The sequence below is a fragment of the Salvia hispanica genome, chromosome 1, assembly GCF_029641045.1.
Source record: "Salvia hispanica isolate PSC_SH4W2 chromosome 1, Shi_PSC_v1, whole genome shotgun sequence".
NCBI classification, from domain to species: domain Eukaryota; kingdom Viridiplantae; phylum Streptophyta; class Magnoliopsida; order Lamiales; family Lamiaceae; genus Salvia; species Salvia hispanica.
The window spans coordinates 4134275-4156395 of NC_142692.1; the positions used below are offsets into that span (position 1 = coordinate 4134275).

General features: G+C 32.5%; 3 protein-coding genes across 7 annotated transcripts; 1 reads left to right on the top strand and 2 right to left on the bottom strand.

Moving 5' to 3' along the window:
• Positions 1-10636: 10636 nt before the first annotated feature.
• Positions 10637-11895, bottom strand: MUTE (basic helix-loop-helix (bHLH) DNA-binding superfamily protein). Its single transcript, XM_048081924.2, has 3 exons — positions 11746-11895; positions 11257-11640; positions 10637-10971 (listed from the first exon to the last, which is right to left on the bottom strand). The coding sequence occupies exons 1-3, from the start codon at positions 11839-11841 to the stop codon at positions 10864-10866; spliced, it is 588 nt and encodes a 195-aa protein (XP_047937881.1). The 5' UTR covers positions 11842-11895; the 3' UTR covers positions 10637-10863.
• Positions 11896-13054: 1159 nt separating this feature from the next.
• On the bottom strand, positions 13055-15811 carry LOC125219924 (dual specificity protein phosphatase 1-like). Of its 5 annotated transcripts, none has more exons than XM_048122017.2 (6): positions 15672-15811; positions 14948-15097; positions 14743-14878; positions 14339-14459; positions 13561-13706; positions 13055-13462 (listed from the first exon to the last, which is right to left on the bottom strand). In XM_048122017.2, the coding sequence occupies exons 2-6, from the start codon at positions 15047-15049 to the stop codon at positions 13404-13406; spliced, it is 564 nt and encodes a 187-aa protein (XP_047977974.1). In that variant the 5' UTR covers positions 15050-15097; positions 15672-15811; the 3' UTR covers positions 13055-13403. The 5 variants fall into 5 exon arrangements, with proteins under 5 accessions (XP_047977974.1, XP_088913746.1, XP_047977975.1 ...); XM_089057620.1 differs by having other exon boundaries at positions 13055-13465; XM_048122018.2 differs by having other exon boundaries at positions 13055-13482.
• Positions 15812-18393: 2582 nt separating this feature from the next.
• On the top strand, positions 18394-20570 carry LOC125217528 (uncharacterized). Its single transcript, XM_048119047.2, has 4 exons — positions 18394-18500; positions 18957-19045; positions 19141-19493; positions 19623-20570. Exons 2-4 carry the CDS (start codon positions 18997-18999, stop codon positions 20313-20315), a joined length of 1095 nt encoding a protein of 364 aa, XP_047975004.1. The 5' UTR covers positions 18394-18500; positions 18957-18996; the 3' UTR covers positions 20316-20570.
• Positions 20571-22121: the final 1551 nt, after the last annotated feature.

Consider the following 22121-nt stretch of genomic DNA (forward strand, 5'->3'; position numbering starts at 1 on the left):
TTTATTTTTTCTACTTTATTCATCTCTTTTAATATTTTTCAACACAATTTCTTAATATTCGTACCTAAAATTTTGACTCAACTTAGCTGGATAGAGAAAGTAGTATAATTTTTATACCGAAAAAAGTAATTATTCACTTTCATTACCTAACTTGATTTAGGGAGGAATTTTCCATTATGGAGTAATATTACTTACTATTTCATCTTTGACCTTTCAATCACAATTCGTACTACATTTTCCCTTTATATATGAGCGTCACTCAAATCAATAGATTATCCATTCTTCTGGTTCTACCATTGAAATCTACCCTTTATGAGTCAAATTATTATATAGTTGTGTATTTAAATTTGTTGGATTAATTATGATAGCATGCACTAAGGTTAGTTTTTCATTTTGCGAATAGGCTATGTATTCATGCACTAGCTAGGCACTTATATAATGAATTTTCTGTGTTTTTTCCTATATAGTTAAGAAAACAAAAATACACAAGAATATGATACACACGTACGTTGAGATTCAGAAATCAGAATTAATAGTTAGGTCCCAAAAGAATAAGCCAATCATATTATTGATAAAAGAAATGATGCACTTTCACAAATTTATTGCAAAACTATAAATTAGAAACAATTAGGCATTAACAGAAGAATTTCTGTGATTGCAACATGGATCTACCAAAATAAAATTATTAGTATTAAATAGTTTAGGGCCCTACAGCCATGAATACTTATATAAATTGAAGAGGACAAGAAAAAGAAATGTCACACTCAAATTCCATGTTCGCCTATTATTAATCAAATACCTAATTCTTATCCTTTGGAGTGAAAATTAAATGCAGCAGCTAACTCCAGATCCAATCACAACTTGGTTTCTTGAATAGTCCCAATTTCTTAGTAGTGGATGGTGGCTACATCCCCATCCTCATTCCTTTGTGGGCTAGCTACCTTAAATAATTTGCTCTACCATCTTAAATTACTTAGCTTCTTGCACTTTTGTTCCATAATCCATACTATCTAACGTTTCAAAATCTAGAAATGCCACAAAATTCAGTGCTAGATGACAATTGGGGCCGTACCTAGGTGCTGACGATCAATCCTATTGCATGCCGACTCATAATATCGTCATAAAATTCGTCTCTGCCCTAACCCTTTTCTTTATCAGAACTTCTTGATTCAAATAATTATGTCATTTTGCATACTAACTTTAAGTAGGGAGCTTTTCTACCTTGGGTGATGAATCGGTGATGACCTAATTTGCCTGATTTTTCAGTTGGCAAGTTATGTTTTCTAGATCCGTCACTGTATAACTATTCAAGATCATTTAGACAGACCATTAATTGGATCCAGACACCATTGATATTGCAAATATTTCAGTGGATTCGAATTCGGAAGATGTAGTCTGAATGATCTTTATTTATATGGAATATTTTATTATTTTATGTAATATTCTTATTTAAATTTTTTGAAGTATGTACTTAATTCTAATTGTTACTCCTACTATATGGTACACTTACATTTTCTCTGTCTTTGTTGAATGAAAGATGAAGAAAAGCTGCTCCAAAAACGACTTTAATAAGCAAATTGTAACCTCATTCACGTGTTTTTTGTACATGAGAAGTATAACAATCATGTTGTCTAACAATGATTATCTCGTTTAAAACCAGCTGCTACAAGAATGGAATCTTTGTTTTTCAGCTTTTTAGCTGTTGATTTATTACTAACAAATAATGTAACACCTGAGATAATACATCGTTTGTTTTCATAATTGAATTTAAGAAGGTTATGTTTAATGAATTAAACACATATAAACAATGGCGGACGCAGAAATTTATTAGAGTAGGGGCTATATATTCAAAATTTGTATGGGATAATAATTTTCTTATACTTTTCTATTTTGGTAGGGGCTTTTACACATTAATTCACACAAATTATTAACAAAATTATAAGATTTTATAACTAAAAAAGTAAAAAAAAAAAATTGGGGAAGGGCTTAAGCCCTCCCCCACCATAATGTGTGTCCGCCAGTGGATATAAAATAAAATAGGAAAGCAAAGAGAAAGAATAGAATGAAAAATAATAAAGTAAGTGAGATTACATATTTTATTCTTAGTTATAATGGAATAAATTTAAGTAATTTGAGACAACTGAAAATGGAATACGACTTAAATAACTTGTGATGGAGAAAATATATAGTAATGGTTTATACATATAAATTAAAGAGGTGCATGAATGAATTGAAGCATAACAAAATGATAGGTCATAGGAATTTCGAAAATATACAGATAAAGAGTGCATATTCAGTAAAAGCTTAACAGATTTTCATTACTTAGTCAATAGTAATATGGGGAAAAAATAGTAGTAGTAGTAAACAAAGTTAATTAGGAAAATATAAATTCACTTTTATATCTAGTACTACTTTTATAGTGAAATATGAGTATTCTGAGTTTGTGGAATGTTGGACTCAGTTATTAAAAATAATTAAATCAGATTGACACTTCTAAATTGGGATTAAAAAAAATAAAAATAAAATAAAAAAAATTACCCTTATTCCATTATAAAGCAATTAATCGTAAAAGGTATAAATGTCTACTTTATTTAATCTACTAAAATCGATCCATAAATTTTGAGCTATAATATTGATACTATCGCTTTTCTTGCATATCTAAAGACATGTTTGGACGAATCTTTTTGGCTATAACTAGAATGTAGATATCTTGTAATGGTTTCTCAAAGTGGGACAAAAACATGCACCACTAAATATGTATGGATAACCCATCAAATAATTAAAATTATAATACAAAGAGTGGAATTCCTTGCTTGCTTCGAAGCTATGGATAGATCACTTACATTTTTTATTGCCACACTTCATCGTTATCTATATATTATAAGATCGATCGATCATCCACTGTCGTTTTAAATTGAAAAGAAATAGTATTACAATTATTTGCATAATTCGTCAATAATGTGCGTGACTCCATTTAAAAATATTAATTCCATGGCTCTTTTTGCCAAATACAATGCTATCAACGATTAAATATTGGGTTGGAATTAAAGGAAAGTCTAAAAGGTGTTTAGATTAACTGAACTGTTTTCTATATAAATATATGCAAAAGCAAATTCCACAAACAATTCTTTATTTTCTTTAATACTACGATTTTGGCTGCGATGGCTACCTTATAAAATACTATAAAATCTGAAATTTAGTACTTTTTACTATCTATTTTGAACACTTGGAACTTTTATAAAAGTTTAAAGCTTCAAAGACTACGATAAAAAAAAGAATAAATAAATAATGAGTAGGACTAATATGATTTTATTAAAATCTAATCATCCCTTATAGTGAAGCCCAAATCTGAAGGAGTAATACATAAACTCTATAAACTGAACCATCGATTTTATTCCTATTTAATTTCATAGTAACAAACTCTTTTTATTGGTGAATATTTCAGTCTTGGACCCTAAGCGATAACATTTCTTATCTTGACTAATTATGGTCGGACCTATAAAAAAATATACAAATATTATTTTAAGCAAGTAAACCTTAATTTATAATAATACTGAGAGTCAGTTAGATACCCAAGAAAAACATGCATTATCCATTCAAGCATGATAATTGTTAAAAAAATTAATCGGCCATTAAAAAAATAGTGAAACGGTTAAAAAGAAAAACCACATACAAGCATAACATTTCACATGCTAGGAGAATAGGCTTAATTGAAAAATGATGCATACATAAATGTGTGTGGAAACCTAAAATGAAGTTGGTTTTGTGTCTCATTTGAGTTACAAACTCATAAGTCTTATTATTAAAATATAAACATTCTGTAATTGAATATACCAATGCTAGTTTTACTGGTATAGTTTTAAAGAACCAATGCAGTAAAATGTTGGCTAATTTGGTCAACTTTGTAGCAGCAAATAAAGAGAGCTAGGATGCTGCAGAGGATGTCTTAACTTCACATTGTAACCCCAGCTTTTTCTGATTTTGCGTAACTTGTTTACTCTTTTAAATTCATAAAAAATTGTGATGTTTAGTAGGTTGTTGCAATTATTAAATGTAATTATAAATATTAAATCCAATTAATTAGTAAACATTCGTCAGTAAGTCAGGATAATTCAACCTGCACAAATAGGTTAAAAAACTTAAATATTAGTAGTTCCAAATAATTACTTGTATACATTGGTCAGTAAGTCAGGATAAATCAATCTATAAGCTAAATTTTTTTTACCAAGTAGTTTAAAGAATTTTTATGCTACGTATGAGTACTTAATTTTTTATTTACTTTTATATATTAGGCTTGAATCTATATCTTAGAATTGTTATTACATTGTTAAGTTGATAAATTTTATGTAAACGAATATTAATCTCTATCTTAATTTTTTATTTACTTTTATATAATATTAGGCTTGAATCTAATTTTTTATTTACTTTTATATATTAGGCTAGATTGTTATATCATTTCTAAGAACAATAATAAATTTAGGTGTTATAACTTATAATCAAAATAAATACTCGGTGCATGTAACGTTTATCTATGTGAATATAGTCCTCCATGAGTTTGTAGGCTGACATATTTATACTTCTAAATATCTTAATATAAAAACCTTGTAGTATTTCATTAGTAAAATATCTGATATTTGGGATGATGTGATGGCACTATACTTTATAAAAATTTTAACTAGCCTTAAATAGTTCCTAAAACTCCCAAGTGTTCCAATGAATTGAAGTCAGACGACAATCATTATCATTTTCCATGATTCAATAGTGCTCTAAATTCAATTTCATACAAATGCACATGTAAAATCCTCAATTAGGCCTTGGAATAAGTGTTTAGATACCTATTGTTTCCCGCAAATTGAGTTTTAAATTTTTAATAATAAGCCAAACAAGACTATTAGCAGTATTAAATTATTATAGTACTGATAGACCCAATTTATAAAATAATGGAAGAAATAAATACTTAAATTCAGAATCTGAATGATAGAAGTCAAAAAGCGTGGTTAGATGGGGTTAATTCCGAGGGGAATTATTCATTCAAAGCTCAAATTCCAAGGTATTATTTTTAGCAGAATATCACGAGGGATATGTGTGGAAATGGTTGCGCCACCGCCACCGCTACCGCCGCCGCCGCCACCTCTCTTCTCCGCCGTGACCATACTTTGTTATATTAGTACTATAATTTATTTAATGCGATAATTTTGGGTTTAACCGTGTAAATTAAAGCTTAAATTCTCATTTAATTAATTACTAAGTGAGTATATATATGCAATCGGTTCAAGGAAGTGAGTGTTTTGGTTTGACACGATAGAGTATTAATTACAAATTCATAGTAATTATTCTAAGAACATAAAATAAGTGACATAGTCCAATAAAAAGTCTTGTATTTATGATTGAAATATAATTACTGGAGGCAGATAGGACTTAGGAGTCAACCACTTACATTGCAACATGTGAGGACCTGCACAAACTGCACTAAATAATGTTGCACAATCTTTCCCATTTTCATTTATTTACAATAATTATTGAATGCATGACTAGGAAAAAACTGGATTTAATATTTAATTGTATCTACATACCTATTGTCAAAATTCATTCTGCACAAGAACTAATTTTCCTGCCAAATTCCATTCCATATGTTACTCATCTTTGACCTTACAACCTATCAGTCTTATCCCCTCTCTCTCTCTGCATTAAGTTAGTGATAGACATTCAATTCTCTACATCTTCAATGTGGAATCATATTTTACTGAAATTATTTAACCTTATGTACCAAAATTTATTTTTAGTGTACTATATTTGTGTATGTCGTTGAAAATTGAAATGGTCATTTTTTTTCTTTTTGTTATTGACTTTGAGGTCCAAAATCAGGACAAAAAGTAGTACTATCTCAGAATTGTCACAGTTTTCCATTACATTGGATGTGCTTTTACTAGATTTTTTATTTATTTGTTACAGTTGGAAGAAAGTAAAATAATTTTCACTGATTGCTCATGAAATCTAAAATAAATGCTTAATAACAGATGGGAATGTGGTAGCACGCATTAAATTTTATTTTCTCAGTCTTCTTTTGTTATATACAAAGTTTAAATGAATATTTAATTTTTGGGCTAAAGTTGAATAAAACAAAAAAAAGATGGAGAGATTCTAAGTTGAAATTTCACTCAAACTCACTAGCAAAATTCATGATTGTTTTCACTCTTTTTTGGGCTCTTTATTAAAATCTTCCGAAAATGAACAGAAAAGAAAAGAAAGTGAGAAAAAGAATTAAATAGCTAGCCGGCTGGAAGCCGGTTGAAGCCGAGAAGAAATAAGCCGAGCCGAGCGAAATTAGAATGGCAATAATGATATTGAGAGAGTAAGTGAGGACAAAATGGGAAATTCGGAAGAGTGGGGGGTCAGTAAACGGCAAGAATTGTCCGTTAGCCTGTCACGGGTAAGTTATGCAAACAGTGCATTCGTTCGTTGCGGGTCCCACTATGCTATTTTTCAGTTTTATTTTTTTGTTTGTAAAAAATGTGAAAAAAATAGAATTATCAACACCATTTTATACATTAATTTTAGTATTTTAAATGAGATTTAAATTATAAATATTTTATAATAATAATAAAATGAGACATTATTTTGCGGACGAGAATTGTGAGACTATGTCTTCACCATAACTTTTATTTGAGTTTACACTTTGAATTTGTTTCGATTTTTATTACTTTTTTTTTATAATAGGTGTCGCATTTAGATGATGACATACAATATTAGAAGATGCTATTTTGTTTGTTAAGTTGAAAGAAAATATTTTTTATATATTGATGTATGAGAAAGAATTTTTTCAAAAATAAAAATGTGACGTCTATTTTTTTTAACTAAAAAGGAAAATGTGACATCTATTATGAGACCGAATAAATACCAATAGTATTATTTATCAAGTTAATTATTTTATATCCTATCTCTAAGGGGGTGTTCAGTTTGCAAGATTGTATCCGAGAATTAAATTTGTTGTGTGTTTAGTTTATGAGATTCAACCTCACAACTCAATCTTAGATGAATAATCATGGGATAATTAGTCATAGCTAACCCTCTATGACTAAAATAATCTCACAACTCAATCCTAGATTGTATCTTGACATTATTTTATCTTGCAAACCGAACACCACCTAAATGTATATTAATTTTATTTTAGTTTTATGTTATTCAATTCTATTATTGAATAAATAATATCTAGTCGTGTACACTTTTACACTAATTAATTCTAAATGTCGCATTGAAAATATAAAATTTTCACTAAATAAAATTATTGTTTATATTAACATGAAATTTACAATATACTATAATAGAGAAGTTATTTATAGAAACAGTGATTATAAAACTCCTATCGAGGACAAAATTCAAATGATTATTTGTGGAGATACTATATATAGTTATGGACCAAGTACGAATTACCATTATTTCTGTTTTACAAAATTATTGACATTTTATGTATTGTCATTGTGAAAAAACTCTCATCGCCAAATTGAATTGTAACAGAATGCGTTTTTGAAATTGTTAATTCGATATTAAGAAAATAGAGGCTCGCTTCCAATGATTTATGTATCATTATCGTATGGTAGGAAGGAAAATCAGATTTAGGAATAAAATTAGCCAAAGAAAGAATGGTGATATATGCATGTCCAAGAAAATATAAAAATGATGAGGTCACGTGGTAGTGATGGTCAAATTGCTAATAATACCACTTTCGTAACCGAATGGATGATGTTGCTACTGAGGTTTCTATATAAATCAGCGTGAGAAATAATCACGGTGGCCTATCAATCAGGCAGTGGATACTCTTGTTAAGTATATAAAAAATATACTCCCTCCGTCCCAAGGTATTAGACCAACTTTCCTTTTTGGGATGTCCCAACATATTAGACTCATTTCCTTTTTTAACAAAAAGCATCTATCTTATTTTATTCTTCACCTACTTTTTCCTCTCTTTTCTCCCCTACTCTTTCCCTCTCTCATACTTTACTCTCTCCACTTTAACTATTTAAATATCAATTCCTTAAATCATGTGCCCAAAAGAAGTGAGTCTAATACTCCGGGACGGAGGGAGTACAACTTAGTTGAATTCGACGTTTTTCATTCGATTAATTAAGAAAAAGTTTGAGTTATCAAAAGTACAGATGGATGAATAGATCACTATTATTGATTCACTTCACAAAATAAATACGGGTTGTGGTTATAGACTTATAGTACTAGTTTGTATGCATGTTTAATCTTCGAAAAGAACTCACAATCTTTAATTATTACTAATATTGTAATGTTATCTCATTGTTTATATTTCAAGTGCACTGGTCGAAATATAATGTTTTGACGTAATTTCGAAGAAAATAAACATGCTTCAAAATAACGACAAGCCTAATTTTAATAATTTCTGTTTAATTTCACAGTATCTATGATTCTAGAAATCTCAGATTCAATTCTCACAGCCTACAATAAATATATATGGAGTAGTATAATAGTAAATCGAAAATTAAATCTGTAAATTCTATTGTTTTTCATTGACAAAAATCAGCCCCCATATTAAAAGGGAGTCCTTACCCAGTTAGGTCTCGTGACTCTTCCTCATTTCTCTACTTTCTTTGTCCAAAATGAGGAGTTTGGGCCCAAAAATCTTTTATATCAGTAAATAAGATCTCAATATCTTATTTTATGTTCTTTTTGGTGCAGCACACTCCTAAGTGGTGCGGCCGGATCCAAAACTGTCGGTTTCGGTTCAATGAAAGGTGAAGTTGGAATCGACTCATGAAGGGTCCAAAAAGGTTCGTTTTTAAATTATTTAAAACCTTCATGATTAATGTATAAAATCACCCGACTTTTCGGTACGATTCCATTTTGGACCCGCATCTGAATTGTCTAGCTTTTGATTCCGGTTATGGTTCGGCCTGGAACCGTATGTACTGAACAGATCGGTTCCAAGCCGAACTATCGGATTCGGTATTGAAAATATTTAATTTAGTTGGATCTTAATTACAAAAATCCAAACATTAAATAAATCAACTCCAGCTAAAGTTGACTAGAGATTTTTTCATCTCATTTCACTGGTCATAGTGATATATGTATATAGGAGTAGTACTATATTAAAGCAAAATGAAGGATTTGACACCTCTCCCACAAATGTTACAGAGATTTTCCTGTTCTTTGTTGAGAATTAAAATCTAATGTGATTAGGTTTTGACAAAGACATTCATCACACCATTCTCACATTATACATAAACAATTATTTAGATAGATACGTGCTTGACTAACTAATAAAATATACTGTCAATTGCATTTTACTGTATAACATTAACAATTAGTCCAACCACAAACTAGCATCAATTCAAGCATTATTGAATTTGGTTCAATTAATTTAGACTTTGATTGGTTGTTGCAAATGAATTAACTTACTCCATAAAAATTATTTTGTCCCATTTGTTTGACCATAATATATATATGTATTCAAAATTCAAGTTACATCACCTGTACTCATCACTCGATAATATTTTCTAACAAAAATGTTTCACGAGTGCAATATACTATGTTTTTTAAAATAGGACATACCACATGCACTCTATTATTACACTATGATTTCTCATTTTGAATTATATATCGCTATATCAAATAAATCATTTTGTCATTTGTTATCTCTAAATAATTAATGACAAAATTGAGAAATAGTAGCAGAGGTCAATCACTCCTTATCCATTAGTAGACACAATTATTTCACACACGAAAATATGAGAGAGAATATATATTTTTGATATTTAGAAAGGGGATTTTGAACTGTTTCTACACAGAGTTATGAAGAAAATATAAATAATAGTCTTGCATGTGATGGACATTGACAAAGATAGTACTACAATTCATTGCTATTTCATGTGACACAGCAATCATATTGATGTGCAATATTCTAAGTAAATAAGATATGCATCATTGCGAAAGTAATTGTAAAATATAATTTGAATAATATATTTTTATATGTATGGATATTGCATATTGTGGGCCATAATAAAAGTAAAAAATTAGTACAATCTTCATAAACAAAAGTTCCTTGCTTTTTTTATAATTGTATTTCTTGTTGTCTCAAGTTGGCAAATTAATTTTTCAATTTAAAAAGTATGGGCTTGGTATTTTCTGAAGCCCAAGTTGAGACAATCAGTTGAAAAATAATTAAAATGGGCCATATTTATTTCTTAGTATGGGAAGCCAATATTTTAAATTGGGCTTTATCCTCTCTTCAATTTTGATAGTACACCAAGAATTAAAGTCGCTATATATTGGTCTTCATAAAGTCGTAATATATTGTAAATATTTGATTGTGGATGTAATTTTCATATTATCCTATTTAAAACTCAATTAAGGTTACTCAAGTTTGTTTAATTAGTAAGACCAGTTAATGTAAAGACGTGCGCTAACTCAAAAATAAATAAAATGTTAATTCTCTATTTGATTTATATTTTTATAGCTTTTTTAGAAAACTTATTAGTTATATAACCTTAACAACGCTCGTTTAAGCTCGATAATAAACTAGCTTATTTTAATTCAATGATCTTTATAATTCTTGAAAAGGAATGAAATAACGTAATTAATAAATACCACAATTTAATATGTAGTACTAATAAAAATATTGAGGAAGATGTACAAGAAAAGAACCAAGTACTCCATCTCATGTAACCCTTACATTTAGATAGTAACAACACATATGAAGTGAATATTCTCACTTTCTTTCCCTTCATACATATATAGAAACCTAGTTAACACACACATACAAACTCACTATATATATAGGGTTCATGTTTTAGGGTTTAGGATTACATTGATGAGTACATAGAAGTCTAATTTGTTAATTTTTCATGACAAAATTTGTGCATGTTCCCTAATGTAGACTTGTTGAGAGCAGAAACTTTGCTGAACTTCAAATGCGAGCTCCTCCACACTCACTTGGCACTCCAACCCTATCTGTCATCATCAAAAACAACTACTATAAATTCTCACACACATACACACATCAAAAGCATTTTTGCAATATTGTGAATCTTGAATAACATTTTATAGTATGTTTTTCTTGGATTTAATTTGTATCCCTATACAATCAAGTGTACATATATAGCTTTGAAAAATAGTAACTCAAAGGTGATCAAATTGATTCGAATTATTAGCCTCATTAAAAATTATAATCTTGATCAAAATTAGTATCTCTTAATTAGTGTGATCAAATTAAACACACACATATATAAATTATACCTTGACAACAAAGGAGTAAAGAACGGTATCTTCCATGGTGCTAATGTTCAAGTGAAGAATCTCAAAGGAAAGCCTCTCCAAGACACCAACGATCCTCACGATCTGCCCCGGGATTCGTTTCGATATAGTTCTTAGAATCACGTTGGATCCCGAGATCTTCGCCTCCACGTCAGCAACCGGGGAGTTGCAGCAAGCTCCCAACTCCTTGAAATCCCCAAAAAAGGGGGTTTCCGGCTGAGGAGGACTGAGCCTGAACTGCCTAGGGCTGGGGCCCGGGCTAGGGCTCAGGCTCTTCCTCCTCTTCTTCGTCTCCAACGACTGTACCACTTGATGCAGCTCCTTTATGAACTCGATCACTCCACCAATAATCGAGGCTTGATCACCCTAAACACACACGCAAGCGAAAACTCGTATTCAGTGGCATATTTGTAATATTGCTAACATTATTATGTTGATTTTTTTTTCAAAAAAAAAAAAAAAGAATCGGACCCGTTTGATGTAGAAACACGGTGTTAAGGAACGTAGGACTTTGAGGTGGTCGTTCATCTGCTTGCGGCGGTTTCTCTCGACAGCGATATGAGACATTGGATCAGGAACTCGACGACAACGATGTATCACGATGGATGATTTTGTTTTGAGTGTGTGTTGGAAAATGTGGTTTAAGTTAAGGGTATTTATAGAGGAGGAATTGAAGAAAGATGTAGCTAAATTAAATAGGTACGACGTCGTGTGTAGGTGGGAATGTGTTTAGGTATTGGCAACTAGGGTTGGTCAATAAATGCGATGTGTTACACTCTCGTGAGGTTAATTTATAGAGATTTTACTCTTTTACTTGTGTGTTTTAATTGTGTAGTAGGAGTAGTATGTTATGTGAATGTACGTGTGTAGGTAGTATTATACATCACGTTTATGAAGTTGGGATAATTACGTTGTACGCGTGAGATAAAATAAAGAAGGGGAGAGGGTATGATTAAACTATGGATGTTTAGTCATGAAAGATGAGTGCTCTCATGCATGCCACGCTCTACACCAAAACCTAGCTACATTCATTCATTGTCATCTCTCTATATTGGATGTGGCAAAACCTAAGACATCAAAAGACTTTTCATACTCGACCTAGCTTCATCAGATTATATATAGTACTATTTTAATAATTTGGGTACTAGTTTGATTACTAGCTAGGTGGATTTTTAAATACTAATTATTTATAGTAGCAAACCATGTGTAAGGAGTTTGATAAAATGGTTGAATATAGATCGTATTTTTGTATACTCTTTTCATCCATTGCCAATGTAAAATTGGAAAGTTGAAGTTGAAATTAAATAAACATGAGAGACGGAAATAAAGTAGGAGGAAGAGAAAAATAGTGGTTGGTCGTATTATCAAAAATAGAAATAGAAACAGTAGTATGAGTAATTTTTATGGATGAACCAAAAAAAATAATACTAATATACTTCCTATGTTCACGATTACAAGTCCATATTTGACATGATATAGTAAAAAGTGGGTAAAAAGAGGATAGTGAGGTGAGTATATTAGTTTTATAATGAAATGCGAGATAAAGTTAATAGAATGTAGGGCTCATTATCAAAAGTAGTAAAATGCAAATGGGACATTTATTGGTGGACGGACAAAAATAGCAAAATGGGACGTTTATTGATAGAGGGAGTAATAGATTTTGGATGGAGGCTAAGGTTTTAGTATAAAACTATAAAGGATGGTTTGGTTGGCCATATTTGAAATGCAAAGATAAATTGAACACTTTTTGAAGATAATTAAGGCATAATAAGATCCGAAATAAGACAATGCAACCTATGACTTTCATTTCAGCACCCAAATAAAAACAACAGCATAATCTGTTGGTAACTTTGATTTGAAATAAATAGAGCAAAAACAGTTATTACAGAATCTAAAATTCTAAACACAGGCATGATTTGATTAGCTCAACTAATTTGAGCTGCTTCAGACAGAATGAGTTTGGTCCATTGTAATCCATGTGGAAAAATGTGTCCTTATTCACTCCAAAGAGAGAAATGAACGAGCCTTGATGTCTATAGTTTACTGCTGCTTCGGAAACAGAGACAACAAGGAGCGATAAGAATGCTTCTGTGTATATACATCGGTAGCCATTGGAGGTGTCTTTGTAACTATACTGAGCTACCCGACTTTTCAGGCTCGTGTGCTGCTCTGTCTTTGTTTTTTGCATCTACTGGACAAATGGAAATGCTGAAAGTTGTGCCGTGGGAAAAGATGTCTAAACATTGGGTTAAATATCTATCAGTACTAAATGAGAGGAGAGATCACCTTGAAGAAATTTCGCATACTCCTCGAGTTGTGAAATGAATCCTTGGTTGGGACACATCGTTGGTCTTTTCACCCTCACGTGCTCCACAGCTTCGGATAAGCTCATGCCGTGTTTAAACATAAGATAAGCAATAATGATGGTAACGCTGCATTGTACATCAATAAATCAAATTCAGAACAACAAACAAACACAAGGAGATAAACTGCCCTATCCTTTAATGTTATGATTAAGCAAATAGATGCCAACGTTGCTGGTCGTAACAAACTTAAGATGTTGTAACCAGCATTGGAGATTTTGTTTTATCGAAAGGTACCTAAGATGCTTTCCTGAGAGTCTAAAGCAAGCCACCCTGTATAGTACCATGATTATGTTCGATGATGCCATGGTTTAGAATAATCTATACCACAGAGCGTATCGAAATTTTCTATAGCTCAACAACTAGGGTCTGCTTCAGCATGCACAAGTAACAGATTTGAACAGCTAATACACAAGGGCTTTAAACAAGTTTTGGCATATGTAATTAACAACATTGCTTATTCTGGCACTGACGGCACTATAACATCGACAAGTTCAGGAATTTATTTATTAGATATTTGGTCATGAAAGAGTGGAGACATGAAATGGATCTCAACAGGTATATGATAGTAATTAGTTTCATATCAGAAAAAATAGCAAATTAATGCAATTACCTTTAAAACTTCAAAATCCAAATTTTCATTAACGGATCAGCTCATTTATTAAGAGACACTTCTGTCAACTAGAAATCCAAAAAGATACCTTCTTGATCGTCCAAGAAAGCAGTGAACCAGTACACCACCTCCTGACGCCTTAGCTTCATCTATAAATGCAAAACACTCGTCGAAGTACTGAGATAGTTTGACATCTTCTGTGTCCCGAACTGTTCCAAATCAAAATGAAATTTTGGTTAATTCCTCGAGTCGAGTACCTTACACGCAACAACCTGGGCATATTGATTTAACATAATAAAAAAATGTAGTGCAAATGCCTTGAAATAAAAGGAGTGATTTTATGTTTGTAATATCCAGATTAACAGTCATAGCATCAAAGTTCTCTCCACTGTGATAGCAGATCCACAGATTCACAATCACACAACACAGTTGATTTCAAAATAAACCAAGCAGTGAAAAATGAAAAGCGCAAAATCATCTTGGAAAACCTGCCTTGGATAATTTTGTAAACAAAATCGTTAGGGTGAGAAGGGATCAGCGAATGGGCGACAGTCAAAATGTGTGTGACGTTCAATGCTTTCAGAGCAGTCTTATTATTGGCAGCTCCAAGAGATCCTAAAAAAAGGCCCTGCACGAGAGAAAAACAATCAGACTAGTTGGAAACAAAACATCACTAAACAATCTCAGACGTCAATACATCTTCAATTAGGCAAGGAATGTTGTCCTCTTTGACAATTTTCGAAGCTCGGATGACTTTCAATAGCCCTGCAACATGTTCCTTATATGCCTCACCAGCCATTGCTAATAAGGAATTTCTGCAGTACTTTAGTCGCCTTCCGAGATGAACCTGTGTTGCATCAGAGATTAAAGATTACTCCATATCATATTCCATCCAAAACTCAACCTCCTTCTACACACGAAGGATCGTCTACTCCTTATTCCTTCCTTTTCAAAATTCAATCCGAAAAGACTCTATCTCGTTACAGAAACAAAATTCCAACGAAACAGATTACAATCATTAGATGTAGTGATTTGCACAAATGTGTTTAATCAAATTATGAGCTAATAAAGCTAATGCTTAAGTAATTAAACAATGACACAACAAAGCTATATGCACACACACATATATAAGCGTAAATGTGATGAGAATTTGGGGTTTGAATGCATATTAAGGGCAACAGCAACAAAACAGAGTGTTATCACAAAATAATCAAACAGTGTTATCAACCTACAAACAGCCCAATTCGGAAATCAGAGGAAGGAGATCGCGCACAGAGAGGAAAAGGGCAGAATTGGTTTTCCTTACATTTGAACCCTCAAAGAAAAGGGGGCAGAAATAGTCCAATTTAAAGAAGAATTCGAATCACTGACGCAAGGAACAGTGGAGATTAAAAGATGGGAGTTGAGAGCGGATCACGTACCCTTTGAATGGAAGGAAATGATGGGAATTTCGTATGAGAAAAAAGATGTCTTCTTCCTTCCTTCCTTCCTTCTTCCGCAGTGATGTGAACTGTGAAGCAGTTGTTTAGACTGAACTGCCTCAATTTTACATTAATTTAATTTTGTTATAATAATTCAACACTTGACTCATTCTTTGATTTATTTTAATTGCACTTGGAACTCAGGCCCAATTTTGAGCTATGAAACACATATACTCCCTCCGTCCCGGATAATTCATCCCAATTTTCCATTTCGGTTCGTCCCACATAATTTATCTCATTTCATTTTTACCATTTTTGGTAGTTGAACTCATATTCCACTAACTCATTTTTACTCACATTTTATTATAAAACTAATATATAAAGGTAGGACCCACATTCCACTAACATTTTCAACCCACTTTTCATTACAATTCTTAAAACCAGTGCCCGATTAAAGTGACCCGAATTATCCATGACGGAGAGAGTATTCAGAATAGTGAAATTGATCTCAAACTCAAAACTTTTAGCATTAACCATTAACTTCTCTGTCATTAAACAAACTCATACACATCAGGTTCACTTTCGATTATGAATTTTGGAGCGTTTTGGTTCCCAGTGATTGATTTTCATTTTTAACTAAAAATAAAATATCTAATCACTCTTATTTTACTCTCTATCTTACTTTATTTTCTCAACACTTAATTTAATAAATAGTAGTATATTTTTATAAATGTAATGTTTAAAAGAACTCAATCATATATTTTGAAGTACTCCATATGAGAAAAGATATGCTGCGCAACCAATTTAAGCATCTGTGAGAGCGCCTTATTCCCACGTCGCCCATTTGCTGAGTGTCTCTTTCCTTGATCTACTTCAGCACATATCTTTTTTCCTTTTTTCTCTTTTCTGTCTCTCAAAGTATCTATTTTCCTCAAATATATTCATCTATTTTATTCTCTCTAGGTTTTACAAATTGAGCCGTTCTATTCATCATCTTCCTTTTCACATTGATTTTTGGAATTCTCTCATATTTTTTGCATCCATGCAACAAATTAAAAAACCATAAAAGCATGAAACTGGAATAAACCACAAAAACCATTTACACAAATTCATACAAAATTTTAAAAATAGAATAAGCCAATTACAATATTTTCATAATTCTGAGCAGGCCAACAAATGCAGACATTCATAAGCCCAAAATTGTTACTCTTATTATTTATACAAAACTTATTAACTTAATACTTACACTAAGTAGGGTAATTACATGTTTTTATACAAAATATTTTACCTTTGCTTCAATTTAGTACAAAAAAGTATTAAGTTACATGTTTCGTACAAAAGGTTTACTTAGTGTTCCAAAATAATACATCCCGTTAAGTCCTTACTAACACCGTTACATCCAATTACATTACACATACAAAAAGTTTCATCAATATTTCAAATTTGTACAAAAAGTTCTAATTAAAACTTTTCATTAATTATTTCAAACATAATTATTTTTATTACTCACAAAAAATGAAAAACACATAGAAAAAAAATCACGACTCTTCACCATCAAATTAGCGTTGCATTTTATTGTCGAAGCTTTCTCATGTAACAATGGAGATACAAATATTGAATCTTTTTTGTAAAAATTAAATATTGACTTATTGATTGTTTGAAACTCAAATTAGCCATTTTTTAAAGATGAAATATGGACTTATTTTATATTGGGTTCTATAAATAATACAATAAAAAAATAGAGTATATTGACATAACTTTTTTTTAAACCAAGATCATTTGCTGGAAGAATTGATATTGACTGTTATTTTTTTAGTGTGATAAATTGTAATAAATTTCTAATTATTCTTTTATGGGTTATTAGCCTATAAATACACGAACTTTCAATATTTTCTGGTTTTTCCTCAGAACTTTGCTTTTTGAATGTAAATACATGAACTTTGTACTTTTCTGATTTTTCCCCAAAATTAAAAATCAAAACTTATGTGTCAAATTGAAACCTACGTGGCATTCAAAACTATCCGTCGTTTTGATTTTAGTAATTTAAAATAAAAATGACGTCGTTTTGAATGTCACGTAGGCTTCAATTTGCCACATAAGTTTTGATTTTTAATTTTGGTGACAAATCAAAAAAGTACAAAGTTCGTGTATTTACATAAAAAAAATAAAGTTCAGAGGAAAAATCAGAAAATATTAAAAATTCGTGTATTTAACAGGCTAATAACCCTTCTTTTATTATGATGATAAATTGGACAAATTATAAACTAACTAACGATGTTTAAAATATTTAACAGAATGTATTAATTTAAAACACTAATGTAACTTTCGGTATGGAATAGATAAACTTAACATTCTTTACTAAATTGAAATAAAAATAAAATATTTTGTACGAAACATGTAATTAAACCTATCAATATATTGAATAAACAAGTTAATAACATAGTAAGGGCTTGTTTGATTGCCCTGATTGGGCTTTGTGTGATAGGGTAATCCTATATGATTTTTCATGATAATGATGATATAGTCATATCTCACTTTGATTTTTGGTTGCCCTGATAAGCTTCATTAGACTTCTTATAGTACTTGATTTGATTGACCTCACACAAACTTACGATATGAAAACGGAATGTCATTTTTATCCTGAAAATAATGACGATGTTAACCCTCCCAACCCTACCTTATACCCTGCGAAAATAAAAAATGGCTCCCAAACCCAAATTCGCCCAAATTCGCGCGCCAATACATCATATATGCGCTGAGGATGGCTGTGGAGTGAAATTAAAGCGGAACTTTGCCATTACCTAGTAACCAACAAGCAATTTCGCGACGGTGTGTAAGTGTTGTTGTAGTTTTATTATCGTTTCCGTAATAATCGAAGGATTGTTTTGTTCGGCCCAGAATTTGTTTTGTATGCTCGAGTTGTGGGTAGGTTTGCTTTTATGTATGCCGTTTTGTGTCTAGGTTAACAATTATCTACGCCATTTGTTAATTGAATGTTGAATGTGGTGGGACAAGATGTTGTATTGAACTCCCATCTGTTGTGTACATGGTTGATTTGTGTTATGTCGTTAGTGAACTCAATTTGTTCAGCCGTTTGTTATTATTTGAAGGGTGAAATTGATCTGGCCCGAAGGTGTGTTCCCCTCTCTGATTTGTGGAAAGTGTTGAGTATATGGTTTGCCCGTTTTGTAATGCATTATGATATTGTTTGGTATTGTATATGCTGGAAGTGGAAGGATAATGTGTATGTGGTGATTCAAATTACTTGAAAATTTGGTTGTGCAGCATCTGTGATAAAAAAAAAAGCTCAACAATCTTGGATGATATGGCCTCCACACAAATGGGATTAAGTGATGAAGATGGTAGCCCAGAGGGTAATCTTGTATTACTTTACACTATTTGATCACTGAATAAGGGTAAAATTCAATGTCATTTGATGTGAACATATTTGGTTTGTCCACTTGGATAGGTAGCAACGACTTGGCCTCAAACCAACACGTCAAAGGGGAAAGGTCAAGGCGTATCTGGTCGGTTCGGGAGGAAGAAATCCTAATGGCAACGCTAAAGGAGTTGGCAGCGAACGGTTGGAAATCCGATAATGGATTCCGTAATGGTTATCTAGTTCGGGCGAGGGAGGCCATTAAGCGTGAGTTTCCAAATACAAATATATTGCCACACCCACACATCTACTCAAAGATAACAACTTGGAAGATGCACTATGGTTCACTGAAGATGATGCTGAATCACAGCGGTATTGGGTTTAATTCTGACGGCACATATGAAATTGAATGCGATGATGAGCAGTGGATGCAATTCGTGAAGGTTCGTTGTTTTTCTCTGCCATCATAGTAGGATTGCATTTAACCAATTGAATTAATCTTGCATATTGTATCATTGCCAAGCGTTTTGGTTGTTGAATCTTGATAGATTGTTGTGAATTGTTTCCACTAGAAAGACAGACATGCGAAATACATGAGGAACAAATTGTGGCCTCAATTTGAGGACTGGAAGGAGATATTTGGAATAGATCGTGCCGATGGAGAACGGGGAGTTGACGTTGGTGCTGCTGTTGGCCAAATCTACGGTAATAAGGATGAGTTGCCAGGCGAGGATGGTATATCCCAACACATGACAGTAGAGGACTTGTTTCCAGATGAGGTCTTCCCGACTGGGGTCCTACCTGAGATGATGGACGAGAGTCAGTCCGTTACCGAGGGCGGTGTGCCTGGGGCTGGTTCTGGTGCAGGAGTTGGGGCAGGGGGGGTCCCAGTAACTTCTGGAGACGCTGTAACTGGGTCTGGATCAGGGGCAGGGAAGAAGATGGTAAAGAAGGTTGTGAAGAAGCGCAAAGTAGACGACAAGATGGATGGAATCCTAAGTCTCATGGGTCAGATACATAGCGACACAAACGAGCGACTAAAAGAGATTTCATCAAGGATTGGGTATGAGTTCGATCTTAGCACCAAGAGGTCCGAAGTGTTCGAGCAACTAAAAGGTATTCCAGGCCTATCTCTGAAATTGCAGTTCTATGTGTCGAAGCAGCTGGTGAAAGAACCCGAACTCATGGACCTCTTTCGAGGATTGCCGGAGACTGCACGGGCGGCTTTTGTGTTCGATCTATTGGAGACTGATCGCATGATATAACAATCAAAGGCACACCAACATTGTTGTTGTGGTTATGTTTTGTCAAACTTAAGTTAGTAGCTCTGCTTTTTGGACTGTTCGAACTCAATCTATTTGAATTGAGTCAACTAATTTGACATGTTAGGACTTATTGAGTTGTGGATGCATTTACATATGGAGATTGTATATGCTTCCCTGCAACTCTTAATTTTTTTATCGTGGATTCTCCTATTACTCGAACGCTTTGACGTTGATCTAGAACTCCTTTTTTTTGTATGACATGCTCCATATCTTACCCACATTCCATTTGATCTAGAACTCTTTTTTTTGTATGTGTAATTATCACTAATCTTAGTTTGTGGTCATAAAATATTCATTAAATTATGTCGAGCACCACTACATGTTACTCCATTATTTATCTGATGCACAATATGAATTTTTGCATTGGAGTTCAAAAACGTTGCATAATTTACGTCGTTCATATTCAAAGCACTATTCCAAACTCAATTACTAATAATTTATAATCACAAATAGCATTGTTTATACTAATCTTCCGTTCGCAATCCTTTCCTTTTATTTATTCATAAACTATAATCAAGAATTGTTACTTAGGGTCACAAATGATTTTATTTTAACACATTTTCGCACCCGTACTTGGTATTAAATTATTTAAATTGCACCCTACATTCCATACCCACAAGAAGCTAATATATTATAGAATTAAAGGTTGCAAATTTAAGAATAATACTTACGAATAATGCATAGCGCATAAAACAGAAATATAGAGTCCAAAACGGTAGTTTGATGTGTTGCATATTGTTTTAGAAATGGATAATAAGTAGTTAGAATGCTCTGCTCTGCTCTCTTTCATCTCGTATGAAATTTTTTGCAACCAGGGGTTGATTAATATCTCAACGATTCATCATTATAAACCATGCTAATTTTTCCAGCTATTTGGTTCAAATATAAATTAAAACCATTCAAAATTGGCAACCCGGGGATGATTAATAAATACACCTTTCATCATTTAAAACTATTCTAATCAATATTGTTCATGCTCTTGTTTCCAAATATAAAGAAACATCAATCAAAATTTGGGAACCTGAGGATGATTTATAAATAAACCATTCACCATTAAACCCAAATGAATCATGAAACCGTATGGAAGGTAAAGTACAAATCCGAATTGAAAGACTCCGAGTAAGGGGAAAATTGCAAAAGTTGTGAAGCTCAGTTCAAAGCAACCAGAGGAAAAACAAAAATTACACATGATATCGTTCGGCCCACATGGCGTTTGCCATATCATCCCGTTTCTTGGTCCATGATGCCGAAGGCTCGACGCTACTGATATGATCACCACCCACAATGTGTTCGTTGTCGCTATCGTCTTCAATGTCAGCCTCGTTCTCCAACTCTGCCTCGACCGGGTCAATCGCCATTTCTTTGCGTATGTAGTTGTGAAGTAGAAAACATGCAATAATCAGACCAGTTTGAACATCTATGGGGTAGAAGCTTGCAGATCTAAGAATCCCCCAGCGCATCTTCAAGACGGCAAACGATCTTTCGATGACATTCCGTGCCTTCGTGTGTCGTAAGTTGAACAATTCCTGCGGCGTTTGTGGTGCCTGTCTTCCGATGCCCCATTCTTTTAGATGGTAAGGCACGCTCTTATATGGTGTCAAAAAACCTTCTGCGTTTGGGTACGCATTGTCGCAGAGGTAGTAGCAACCTATAAAAGATTTCAAATATGTGAAGAAATTGTTTAATGAAGTCATTAGAATTTTGAAGAGAATCGTATGTAGTTCACCTTTAGGCACTTTGAGACCT